Genomic DNA, 13,165 nt, shown 5'->3' on the forward strand with positions numbered 1-13,165 from the left:
TTATTCATCTTAATTAGTGAGTGAGGCCATTCTAAAAAAAGACAAAAAAATGACATAGCTAACATGAAATATGTGGGTATTGCTGAGAAAAGGCTGAGAAAGAAAATATATCTATAGAAATGAGTCCAGAGGAAATAGAATACTATCGATGACAGATCTTGAGAGATGTTGACGACTTCAACAAAAGATTTTAGAAAGAAGAGAAGGCATAGATTTTGAAGTGTGAAAGAAATGAAAGTTGGTGACAACTTGGGAAAAGATAGTCAAAACATTTGTCATTGATAATAGCAATGCTGTTAGATATATTCCCATATTCACATAAAAATGATCAAAAGATGTGACTAAACTATTGAAACTTCTTGTGTAATGTGATGGAAGCTTCTCCTATTCCCAAAGGTAGCATATTTTAGCAAGATCATATATGACAGTTCAAATGAATAGTTCCTTCTGTATGATAGTAGAGTTTGGCTAATCTTAATGTTACAGAGTCAAAGAGGCTGTAAAGGAGATGAAAATCTCTTTATTGAGATAAACTTTTATGAGGATAAGCATTCCACAGAAAATATCTGTGACAACCAGGACAGTAAGGAAACTTTGTGATGATGATGATGATGGTGATAATGATGATGACGGCAGTGGTCAGTCACAATAACATAAATGATAATTTCACAGCAAAATTAATCTTGTTAACTATTCAAATGGCAATGTATATGTGCACAGCTGTACAAGTGATATGTGTAAAGACAATATATACCTGAACTTAAATCAAAGGTCCTTCCCTTGAGTACTTCTTTTGGTGGAGGGGACCACCAATTCAGAAGGGAACCCACTAAAGGCACTTGTCGAAGGAGACCCTGAAATATATAATAAAAGTTTTATTTTTGCTTTTAATCAAACATTATTTCAATCAAGAAAATTATGGATATCTCTATCTCTGTGCGTGCATGTCTGTCTTGTCTGTCTCTCTCTCTCTCTCTCTCTCTCTCTCTCTCAAATGTTCCCGATTGAAATGATGTTGAAATAAATAAAAAAAAGAAGTTCCAAGATGTCCCATCGACCACAGCAGAAATATTATATCCTACAACATCTTGGGGGTCTCTGCCCCACCTCCACTTTCTCTGCCCTGTCTAGCACTTCCCCCACATCTCAATCCTTAACCTTCATCATCTCTGTATCTTTGATACTACTTGGCTGTTCCATTCACCTGAGAGCAGAAGAGATACATTCTACATCCCCTGCCTTTTGGTTACCTTCCTCCTCTTCCCAACCAGAACCACTTCCATTTCTTATTATCTTCCTATCTTCTTTGCTCAATATTTCCAGCAATCACCTACTTTTTGTGCATTCAGCCATTGCGACCTCTCTCTCTCTCTATCTATCCATCCATCCATCCATCTATCTATCTCTTTTCTTACTGACTGCCATGTATCTCCCCTATTATATTTTTAAACCGCTCATCAATTGGCATTATTCCACCTCTCCCACTACTACACCCCTTACCAGTCTAGAGGTCTTTGTCTTGCAAATTACTTGGAGACCTTGCCAGTGCTGATGCCACAAAGAAAGTACTCAGTACACTATGTTGTATGGTTGGCATTAGGGAGGGCATCTAGTCATAGAAACAATGCCAAAGCAGACAAAGCAGCTTGGTGCTGTTCTTGGGCTTACCAGCTTCAGTCAAACCATCCAACCCATGCCAGTATGGAAAACAGACATCAAATTATAATGATGACAAATATATATATACAGGGTGTGATGGGTAAATTGTCACCATTTTATATATTTTTTAATTTTGCACATGCATGTTGTTTGTTTTTGATTTCGTCAACTAAACAGTATAGTATGGTCAGTTGGGCACCATCTGTGAGAAAAACAGAACCATGAAACAATTTACTCTGCCAGAAAATTGGAAACGACATGCTGCACTGCTCAGCATTTGCACCGGAAGCTCCAATACGAACTGAGGACATGTACTGAGAGTGATAAAAATCAAACATCTTGTCAACATCATGGTGTTTGGAGTGATCACTAGTAATGGCGGCATTATGCCTCCATTCATTTTCCCACAAGGCCTCAGACTCAATACGGAGGCCTACATCAAGTGCCTGGAGGAGGTAGTCACTTACCAAAATACTCCAACCCCTAGCCACAGATGGATTGTTTTCTCTTTGCCTCTTTTAACATTACTACAGTGAACTCACTCCTCAAACTCCAGTGAGACACACTCGACTCAGTTGATGCTCCCCTTCATTTTGTCACCCTCACATGGTACCACACTAATTACTACAGCTATTTCTTCCTCAAGAATGTCAAAATCTCAGGAATGCCTTCCAAACCCATGTTTTATCCTGCAGCTGTCAATCTGCACTTCAAGAGGAACACCAACTGCATCAATTTCTCTAATAATGGAAGGCCTCTGAAAGCCAAGGGTACAGTTCAAACCAAAAGAGAAAAAATTGTGCAGTATTCCAGCTGTAACAATCTAGTCTTTATTGTGATAATGCTACTCTAAGAACTAGAACAAGTTAGAAGACTGAAAACCAGAAATATGTAGTAGAACATGTAGACAATAGTAACATTAAGCAAACACAATTTAATTTAGGAAGAACTAGTTAAACTTTTAAGGAATCATTACAACAACTTACTTCTTGTATAATACGTTCATGGTTTTCTCGTTGAAGATCTTTGCTAGCTTCTTCTATTCCTTTTAAGATCCTTTCAGACATTGTTTCAAGAAACTAAAACAAAAAGAGAAACACAAAGTTTGACCTTAATTTCAAATATTTTCGTTTCAATAGCTTTAGTGTCATGTTTTGATTATTTTTATATGAATATGTAAACTATACATAACATCATTGGTATTATGAATGTTAAAGGTTTTAACCATCTTTACTCAAATTGTTACCATCTTTCCTTTCTTTAATACTCCTTCAAATCTATAATCCGTCCCTTCCCAAAATCTTTTGTTGCAGTTATAAACAGCAGTGGTGCCCCAGCATGGCTGCAGCCTTCGGGCTAAAACATTTTTAAGGATTTAAGGATTTATATCTCAAGATCAGACCTCCATAGTATTCTGTTTCCTTCTAACACATTTCTATATATACATTTTCTTTATGAGCCTTCTCTCAGCAACTGCTTTTACTTTGTTATAGAGTCACTATGATAAGCTTGAACCAAAACCACATAAGGCATTGAGAAAGAACAGTTAATTGAATCTTTTGTTTTAATGAGTTCACAGCCTCCATACATAACATTACGTTAGATATGATCTTCAACTAGACACATCAATATATTACTGTTCTCATAAGAAACAAAGAAGACTGTAAAATGGAATTAATCAGCTGTCAGTCAGTAATCATGAAGTGATAAAGAGACCACTCCTATAAATATCACCAGATATCAACTGGACTGGCTCACATCATATAGAGTGATCTACTTCGGATGGACTAGTGTACATTATACCAATATAGAGTACTTGAGAGGAAACGAATATCACTCTATAGATGATATTTAAGAACTGTTTCCATCATAGGCACAAGGTCACAAATTGGGAGGAGAGGTCAGTCACACAACTGGTAGTTTATTTATACCTAGCACACAATTGGTAGTTTATTTCATCAACCCCAGAATGATGAAAAGCAAAAGTGACCTTGGTGGAATTTGAACTCAGAAGATAAAAGAAGAAGAAATACTGCAAGGTACATTGATGCTCTAATAATCTGCTACCAGTGGATATCTAATAATACTAGCCTTGCCTTAAGTTGGGACCTCAATTCTTTGATGGAGTTAGAGAGACACTGTCATATGTGACAAATCATGGGCATTTCCAGAACAGAGACCATCCATCCCTAGGCCTGGCTACAGGCAATTTGTGTGCATGTGAGAGAGAGAGGGGGGTGAGAGAGAGTGAGAGAGAGGAGAGTGAAAGATAGGAGAGAGGGTGAGAGAGAGGAGAGTGAGTGAGAGAGAGGAGAGAGAGGGAGGGGAGAGAGAGTGAGAGAGAGGAGAGTGAAAGAGAGGAGAGAGGGTGAGAGAGAGAAGAGAGTGAGTGAGAGAGAGGAGAGAGAGGGAGGGGAGAGAGGTGAGAGAGAGGAGAGTGAGTGAGAGAGAGAGAGAGAGAGGGAGAGAGAGAGAGAGGGAGAGAGAGAGAGAGTGAAAGAGAGGAGAGAGGGTGAGAGAGAGAAGAGAGTGAGTGAGAGAGAGGGGAGAGAGGGTGAGAGAGAGGGGAGAGAGAGAGAGAGAAGGGGAGAGAGAAAGAAGGAGAGAGGGAGAGAGAGAGAGGGGAGAGAGGGTGAGAGAGAGAGGAAAGAGAGTGAGAGAAAGAGGAGAGTGAGAGAGAGGGGAGAGAGAGAGAGAGAGAAGGGGAGAGAGAAAGAAGGAGAGAGGGAGAGAGAGAGAGAAATGAATTGACTCCAGTACAGGACTGGTACATTATTTATCAATCTCAAATGGATTAAGAGAAAGTTGACCTACAAGCGATTTGGACTCAGAGAAGAGGGAGACCAGAAGGAAATGATTACTGTAAAAACAATCTATCTCAAGTCCCAATAGTTCTGCTAATCTGCCACATAAATAATATAAGCATGGACAATTGATTTTGAAGATACAGAAGGAAAATAAAGATAAATAAGAGATGATGATGGTGGCAGTAGCAGTGGCAATGACAACGATGACGCTATGTAAAAAGAAAAATATTCTAAGCAACTTTTAAAGTACCTTTTGACTACTCTATGTAAATCAAATAAGGAACTATGCCTTTGAATACCTTACAGATAACAGTTGAGTAACTTCACTGACATAACAATAGATACAGCCAATCAAAAACATAATATCAATTAGTCACCATAAGTTAATATTCTCCACAGTACAGCAGTACTTATAATATGATTTACCTTGGAAGATTCTTCAAGCTGTTTTCCTACAGTTTCTACCAGAGAAACTAATTCTTCGATTTCTGTGTCTGCTGTGATAAGACCAAACTTCACACATGCAATGTTATCTGCACACTGTCCTAAATTAAAGAATAATAAGTTAATTATGGCAGCAAAAATTGCCAAATGAGGATCACAGAAATGCAATCAGACACACAGACAAAACTGTTAGGTTTTTACAGAATCAAAATGAAGAAAGCAGGTTAACAATACACGCGTTTGTATATGTGTGGGGCAGTTGCATGTATACATGCTAGCATGCAGGCACACACATGGGAACACTACACACATACAAACACATATACAAACTCATATATATACACACACACAGCTTTCCACTCAATCTACTGATCTTGATTGACAACAAAAGGTCCATTTGCCTTTACCATGTCACAGTAAGCTCCCTCTGACAACTATACACCATCAGTGATAAAAAAAAACATGCAAATATGTTGTATATTCTGTGACGTTTGTGTGTGTGAGTGTATCATGTAAGAATGGACTGACACTCGTCCGCCCTGTACCAATAATGGAGGAACAGACGTAGGACACAAAAAAATGAAAAACAAAAACATATATATATATTAAATTGAGATAGGGGTTGTAAATGCAACCCTCCATGGGATAACATATATCCAATATACTGCTAGTGAAGTACCCAACAAAGTTAATACATAAATGTTAATGATTGCGATGCAATCAATTCATTTACTGTATTATATGGGCAAAGGTAAAATGATTTACCACAAATTACTAATACAAGATAAGAAAATGGAGAAATACATCTAAATCAAATAACAATTACCAGATAATACTCAAAGTATGTGATTGAGTATTATCTGGTAATTGTTATTTGATTTAGATGTATTTCTCCATTTTCTTATCTTATATATATATATATGACCATGATATTCACACCCAAAACGATGAGGTTACTGGAGTTCTGTGATGCATGTAACCTTTTAATCTGCAACACTAACTTCAGGAAGCCAGACAGCCACCTTATAAACCTATCACTCGGGAGACTCCGCTAGCCAGATTGATTTCATCCTCACCAGACAGTGGGACGCAGGGTTGCTCTTAAATACAAAGACCCTCCCAGGTGAAGAATGTACCCCCCAGCATAGGCTAGTCATTAGTGACTTTAGTCTCGAGGCCAGATGGATACCAAGAAGCAGACCAATCCAAGAAAGAAGGATTTGGAAGCTAAAGAACCTTTCACATGGTCAGAGATTTAGGGACATCCTCATCAAGAAATTTGAGGAGAGGGAGGAGGAGCTACAGATATCGGACATAGAAGGTAGCTGGAAATTCCTACAGGACAGCTTGCTGAGTGCCACAGACCAAGTCTGTGGCTGGTGCAAAGTCCCTTCCAGACCTAGAGTTACGTGGTGGTGGAATAGTATGGTAGACAAAGCCATTAGGGCAAAGAAACAGGCCTGGAAAGCCAGGAAGGATGGAGGTAGCAGGAACTGTACCAGGTAGCCAAAAAGGAGGCTGGGCAGCAGGTATACATAGCCAAGAGCGAAGTGGAAAAGAAGAAGTTTGCCAAAGTCCAGCAACATGAGGATCAAAGAACTGAGGTATTTTGGATTGCAAGACAGTATGTGAGAGGAAATTGTGATGTCAGAGGAGAGAAATGTGTCTGAATGGATGATGGTGCACTTGCTTTTAATGATTTTGAAAACAAAGAGGCTTGGAGAAGCCATTATGAAAGACTGCTGAAGGTGGAGAATGAATGGGAGGAGGAGAGCCTGCCAAATGTTGACCCAGTAGAAGGACCAGCTATCCGTATAGACAGCTCCCTAGTAGATAAAGTATTTAAGGGTGTGAAGCCAGGAAAAGCCCCAGGCCCATCAGGAATCACTACTGAGATGCTTAAAACATCTGGTGGTGTGGGCTATGGCCTAGTCACCCACATTGTAAACCAGGTAGTTCATGATGGAGTCATACCCAACAACTGGTGTAGCAGCACCATAATCAACTGCTACAAGGGTAAAGGTGATGCTCTAGATAGAAATAACTACAGGTGGGTGATGTGGAAACTGGAGATTGACGAATGATTAGTAAGGGCTGTACAGGCCCTTTACAGATAGGCCATTAGTAAGGTTAGGATTGGCAATGAGTACAGTGAAGAATTCCAGGTAGAAGTTGTTTTCCTTCATTAACATACCTGCTATCACCCTCAATGTCCTCACATATCAACTGCAACCCCAACCCTTAAGTCTCTCCTATATTTCGCTCCATCATTTGGTAGTCACCTCATCTTGCCCACTTACCCAGTCCAAACATCTATATCACCCCCACATATTCTCACCACCCCAATATCCCTTAAGAGTATGTCCCAACACATTTTTGCCATCATCCCTCTCACTATTGATCCCTGTATCTTACTCTATGACTCATTCTCCATTCTTTTTTCAAACTGGAACATCCATGTACCTAAAGGATGACACCTATCTCTATCACTCTATACCTTTAATTTTTCAACTGCACAAAGCCACTCCCCTTCAAAACTACCCATCCCTGATGAGGAGTTTATGTCTTGCAAGGTACTTGGTGACTCTGCCAGTGCTGGTGCCACATAAAAAGCAATGGTGCTAGAGCCATGTAAAAAGCACCCAATACACTCTGTAAATGGTCAGCTGTAGAGACCATGCCGAAACAGACAATGGAGCATGGTGCAGCTACTGGCCTTGCCAGCTCTTGTCAAACTGCCCAGCCCATGCCAGCATGGAAAAATGGACATTAAATGATGATGATGATGACTGTCATTTACATGTAAGACTTAGTAGCATGTACCAAAGTTTTTGCTTACTGTTTCCTATGAAGTCTTGAAGCAGACACTGACACCTTTTCAACCCTCCCTCCCACCCCTGAGTTAATGAAACATTAAAGATGTGAGAGAGGATGAAGAGGGGACTGAGTAGGCTGGAGCACATAATTCAAAATGCCTTGCTCACAGACACAACACCACCACCCAATTCGTATGATCAAAAACCCAAAGCCACACCTTTATAAGTATATGCAAACTCATATACATACACATTAACACATACAGAGAAACACAAACATGCACATACATATATTACACCATCCATTTCAAGTTAATCTTAACAGTTTACATATAAGTGTATGTATGGGTGTGTATATACACAAGGTGCAGTGAATATATTGTCATCTAAATTATGCGAAAATGAAAATAACACTGACAGCTCATTTTAACAGATATATTTACCAAAATTACATAAAAATATCTTGAAATACTAAAATGTAAATTCATACAATAAAATCGAAATTGGCTTCAACCAAGGCCTCCAGATGACTTTGGAATCTCCTGCAACTCTTCTGGACAGTCTCCTTGTTCATGTTGGTGAATGCTGCCATAATCCTTGCCTTCAGTACAACTTTGGTATTACAAGGAGTTTTGTTGGTCTCTCATTCAACTCTGCCCTACACATAATAATCAAGGGGGCTGCAGTCTGAGAAGTTGGATGGTCAGATGTCAGGGGTGATGTGGTCGCAGAAACTGCCTGACAGTCATGACTGTTTTCTCCTGTTTGTGTGGCATGGTGCAGAGTCTTGTCGCCAAACACAGGATCTTCTAGCACCCACATTCTTGATCCAGGGCACCACACATCCTCTACGCACTTGATGTAGGCCTCTGTGTTGAGTCTGAGGCTGTGTGGGAAGATGAATGGAGGCATAACACTGCCATCACTAGTGACCACTCCAAACACCATGATGTTGGCTGGATGTTTGATTTTTACCACTCTCAGTACATATCCTCAGATTGCACTGTCCTCAAATTGACACCCAAACACTCTGAAATGTTTGTATTGGAGCTTCCGGCACAAATGCCAAGCAGTACAGCATGTTGTTTCCAAATCTCTAGCAAAGTGAAATGTGTCATGGTGCTGTTTTTCTCACAGACATCCCCAACCATCCCTACTATACTGTGTAGTTGACAAAATCAAAAACAAACAATGTGCATGCATAAAATTAAAAATATAAAATAGCGACAATTTACTCATCACACCCTATATATATATATATATATATATATAATATATATATATATATATATATATATATATTGTATATTAATAAAAGGAATTCCAACCTTGTCTGATTTTCCCGTTTTATTTACAATCTTATAATGATATATTATAAGATAATATATTATAATTGAATAAAATAAAATGAAATAGTAGAATGTTAAATGTTCATTCTGATTGAACTAGTACTTTCATGCATTGAATTCTGCAATCTTCGGGTTCATGTAGTAGTGTTGACAGTCATGCTTCACAATTTTTGACTGTCAAAAATTGTGAAGCATGACTGTCAACACTACTACATGAACCCGAAGATTGCAGAATTCAATGCATGAAAGTACTAGTTCAATCAGAATGAACATTTAACATTCTACTATTTCATTTTATTTTATTCAATTATAATATATTATCTTATAATATATCATTATAAGATTGTAAATAAAACGGGAAAATCAGACAAGGTTGGAATTCCTTTTATTAATATATTCTTCTATACACAATCACACACACCCATATATATATATATCTATATATATTGTATATATATACATTAAATGTTGTGTGTCTATTTGTTTCTTCATATGTATGATCATGTATCAACATTATTATTACCGCATCTGTAACATTATGACATTATTGACCACAACATGCCAACCTAAATTAGATTCATAAAAAGTATTAACCATCTAAAGTGGCTTAAAATATATACACATATTTAAAACATGAAGTAAAAAAATAAGTGGTGTGGGAGGATGGTAAGAATGGGTCTGTAACCATAAACAATATATTTGCCATTTAGATGATTGCTGTCAAAAAATTAACTCCTATATTTACCAAGTGAGAATGCACTGTCGGTAGATTTCAGTTTGTGAACCAGTTCAATATTTAATGTATTGATATCATTTTTTCCATTTTCTGGTAACTCTGCGAGTTTTTCTGTCCAGCTGGCTGGAATATATCTGTTTAAATGTAATACAGAAAAATGAAAATAATTACTAATGTTTTCTTCATGTCAAAATAGTTATGAGAAAATGTTATCAGAAGCATGAATGATTGTTCCAAATAACAATTTGAGGGGGTTTTTGTTTGTTTTTTTTTTATGTATGGAACAATAAAATTTTTGCAAAAGACATTTTAAATGCTAAACAGATCCCAGATGACTTTAGTTTGACAAGATGTAATGTTATTGATGATGTTATGCAGCAGTCATTTGATTAAGGTCAAGGCACCAAAAATAAAAAAATATATAAAATGAAAAAAAGAAACAAACAATTGTATGCTTGATTTATTAATAATATTAATTCAATATTCTTCATTCCCAGTGGGGGATTAGACTTTGATAATTGCCTGCAATTTATTCTAGTTTAGGGTCATATGTTGGACTCCAATGACCTACAAAATCAATATAGTGGATATTGACTGACAGCAGTTAGCACTGAATGCCTTGTTCTCTGTATATCTACATAATTATGATGACAAGAGCACTTTGTAATAAAAATAATCTTTAAAACTACTTATAATTTCAAGAATAAACAAATTATATGCGATTTACTGAAAATTTCCAGGTGGTTTTTAGGACGTTTCAGGGAAAATTCCAAGAATGGTAAATAAAAGCGAAAACAATATCTCCAATTAAGAAAGGAAGTCTGACAAAGAGAAAAAAGAAAAAAAAATGTACCTTATGGCACCTAAACCAGCGTAGCCTTCCATTTCAATCAACATCAAATTTTCACAATTAGCAACAATATTTCGAAACTGTTTTCTATGTGACACAGTAGCATCAAGAATGGCCTGTGGTAGACAGGAAAGACATTTACAATTAATAGTAATGAAAGAGAAATGGGATCAAAACATCAGGCAACAATACAATATAAAAGTTTACAGTTAATGAAATTTTTGCCTCTAACCTTTACTACATGGGAACTCAGTATATTTGGTTGTATGTGTGTGCGTGTGTGTGGTTGAAATACAGGAACCAAGTTTTTTATAGTGAAATACTTTGCAGAATTCTCCCCTTTTCATATGACCTAGTTATTATTTGTATACATAACTTGGGGGTGTTATGTACACAATTCAGTCAATTTTAATAATTCAGCATTTGCACATTCGCACACAAAAATTTAATCAGCACAATGAGGGTTAATCTCCTTGGAGTAAACAAATTAAACAAATTATAAACCAATAAGAGAAGAGTATCCTTGATCTTCTTCACTGCTTGTGAAAAGAAGTGGATACAGTTTCTGACACTAACAGTTTATAATAAATATTATAATATAAGAATTGGAAAAAATATCACGAATGCTAATTAAAATTTACTTTTTTTACTAATGACTTTTTTTTTTATAATTTCAGTATTTGTACTTTTGTTGGGGGGGCCACTGACAATCACTAACCACTAACAGAAGAGTAGGCTTAGAAACTGTTAGTAAGCCAGCAATCTAATGCAAGTAGAATTTATTCAGGAATACAATACAACAGCTGTAAAAGTAAGACTGAACCAATGATAGAGACATCCATTCTTTAACCTTACTGTCAGCATAATTCATGAGGATAAACTGTTCCAGGGTAGATTATCAACTATCATTATAAGATTACCCACTCCCAATGCTTGCTTTTGGTTTTGTTATTGTTGAAAATGCATGTATCAGAGAAAATTATAACTTTAACACCCTAACAGATGCTTCAACAATTTCTATTCACTATTCTCTCAATCAAGAAAGCTACTTTTTGTTATTCTATGTACTTTTTCCTCTGTCACTACTGTCATTATGATCTTGAAAATTGGGCAGAAAGGAAATACATAGCCAAAGCTGCATAACAGTTAGGTGATGTAGGCAAACTACATTTACAGGGGAATTTGGATGCATATCTATGGTTATTCGTATGTTAAAAAAAATATCTAGATGGATAAGACTTCTTGGAATTGGATAATTTGAAACAAATTGTTTTACAAAATGGGTTGAAACACTAATTTAGTGATCCTCGAGATTTGGATACCACTTCCATTTTTGTCTCTCAGATTAAAATTATATTGTTTGGTGGACAGTGAATTCTGAAGTCATACCCAATTTTTTGCATTTTTTGGGTCATGGGTTTAAGAATTAGCATTCTCATTATTTTTATGGTTACACACATACACAATACACTCGCTTATGAAATGATGATAGTATATTTATATATATACTCACAGACATACATGTATATTTATGTATGTGTACATGTAAGCATCCTTATTTTTAACATCCACTTTTCCATACTCACATGGATAGGACAGAATTTGCTGAGGTGAATTTTCTACAGCCAGATGCCCTCATCTGTTTCCAAGGTAACATTTCCCAGACATCTTTCCACAGAATATTGAGAATGAAGGACATTGCTTCCATGATGGTGACACTCATTTATATCTACTATGTGATGTCAAGGCAAGGAGACAGTAATACACAAACACACACACACACATGCATACAAGATGAGCTTCTTTCAACCTACTGAATCCACTCAAAAGGCTTTGTTCAACCCAAGATGTCACACAGTGGAACTAAACTCAGAACTATGTGGTTGGAAAGCAAACTTCTTACTAGAAAGTCAAAACTGTGCCTATGTATATATTTATACATAAATATACACATACATAGGTGTGTGTGTGTGTGTGTGTGTGTGTACGAAACAGTACCAGAAATGAAAGTAAATACTTTAAGCCAATACAAAAAAATTTTGGTGTGACTCTAAAATTAAAATTCAGTCACCCCACCCCACACACATATATATATATATATAGCTTTAGGTTTAAAAGTGTTAGATAACATAGATTATTCAATTAATAAATTACATCAACACTACCATATTTCAGGCATACACACTGAATTTTTCAAACCAAAATTTACAGCCCCAAAAAGGATAGGCCAACTTATACACTGAGATGACTTTGGAGGACCAAAAATTCCATGTGAAATGCAGTGAGATTTGAAAAGATAGAGAAGGTATTTGAATGTTTACATACTACATTGATTTGTATGCCAGAAAATACAGTAATCAAAAAGGTTATAAACATTGTAAAGACTGACTTAAAAGAGAAAAAGAACTTTGTAAAGAATGTGGTTCTTTTAATGGTTTCCAATTTTGACACTGAACAAAGCACAACATTCAAATACTCAACAATTCACATAATCCATAATTTTC

General features: G+C 36.6%; 1 protein-coding gene across 3 annotated transcripts in view; it reads right to left on the reverse strand.

The window, feature by feature from the left end:
• The window catches only part of LOC115208779 (pyridoxal-dependent decarboxylase domain-containing protein 1), a 131,090-nt gene that overhangs the window by 21,813 nt on the left and 96,112 nt on the right, over positions 1-13,165 (reverse strand). For all 3 annotated transcript variants that reach the window (XM_036500475.1, XM_036500474.1, XM_029777102.2), the window contains 5 exons: positions 10,665-10,777; positions 9,821-9,945; positions 4,893-5,011; positions 2,646-2,738; positions 755-854 (listed from right to left, as the gene is read on the reverse strand). In XM_036500475.1, the coding sequence (XP_036356368.1) occupies positions 755-854; positions 2,646-2,738; positions 4,893-5,011; positions 9,821-9,945; positions 10,665-10,777 (550 nt within the window). The remainder of the gene's footprint in view (positions 1-754; positions 855-2,645; positions 2,739-4,892; positions 5,012-9,820; positions 9,946-10,664; positions 10,778-13,165) is intronic.

The sequence above is a fragment of the Octopus sinensis genome, linkage group LG2, assembly GCF_006345805.1.
Source record: "Octopus sinensis linkage group LG2, ASM634580v1, whole genome shotgun sequence".
Taxonomy (NCBI): domain Eukaryota; kingdom Metazoa; phylum Mollusca; class Cephalopoda; order Octopoda; family Octopodidae; genus Octopus; species Octopus sinensis.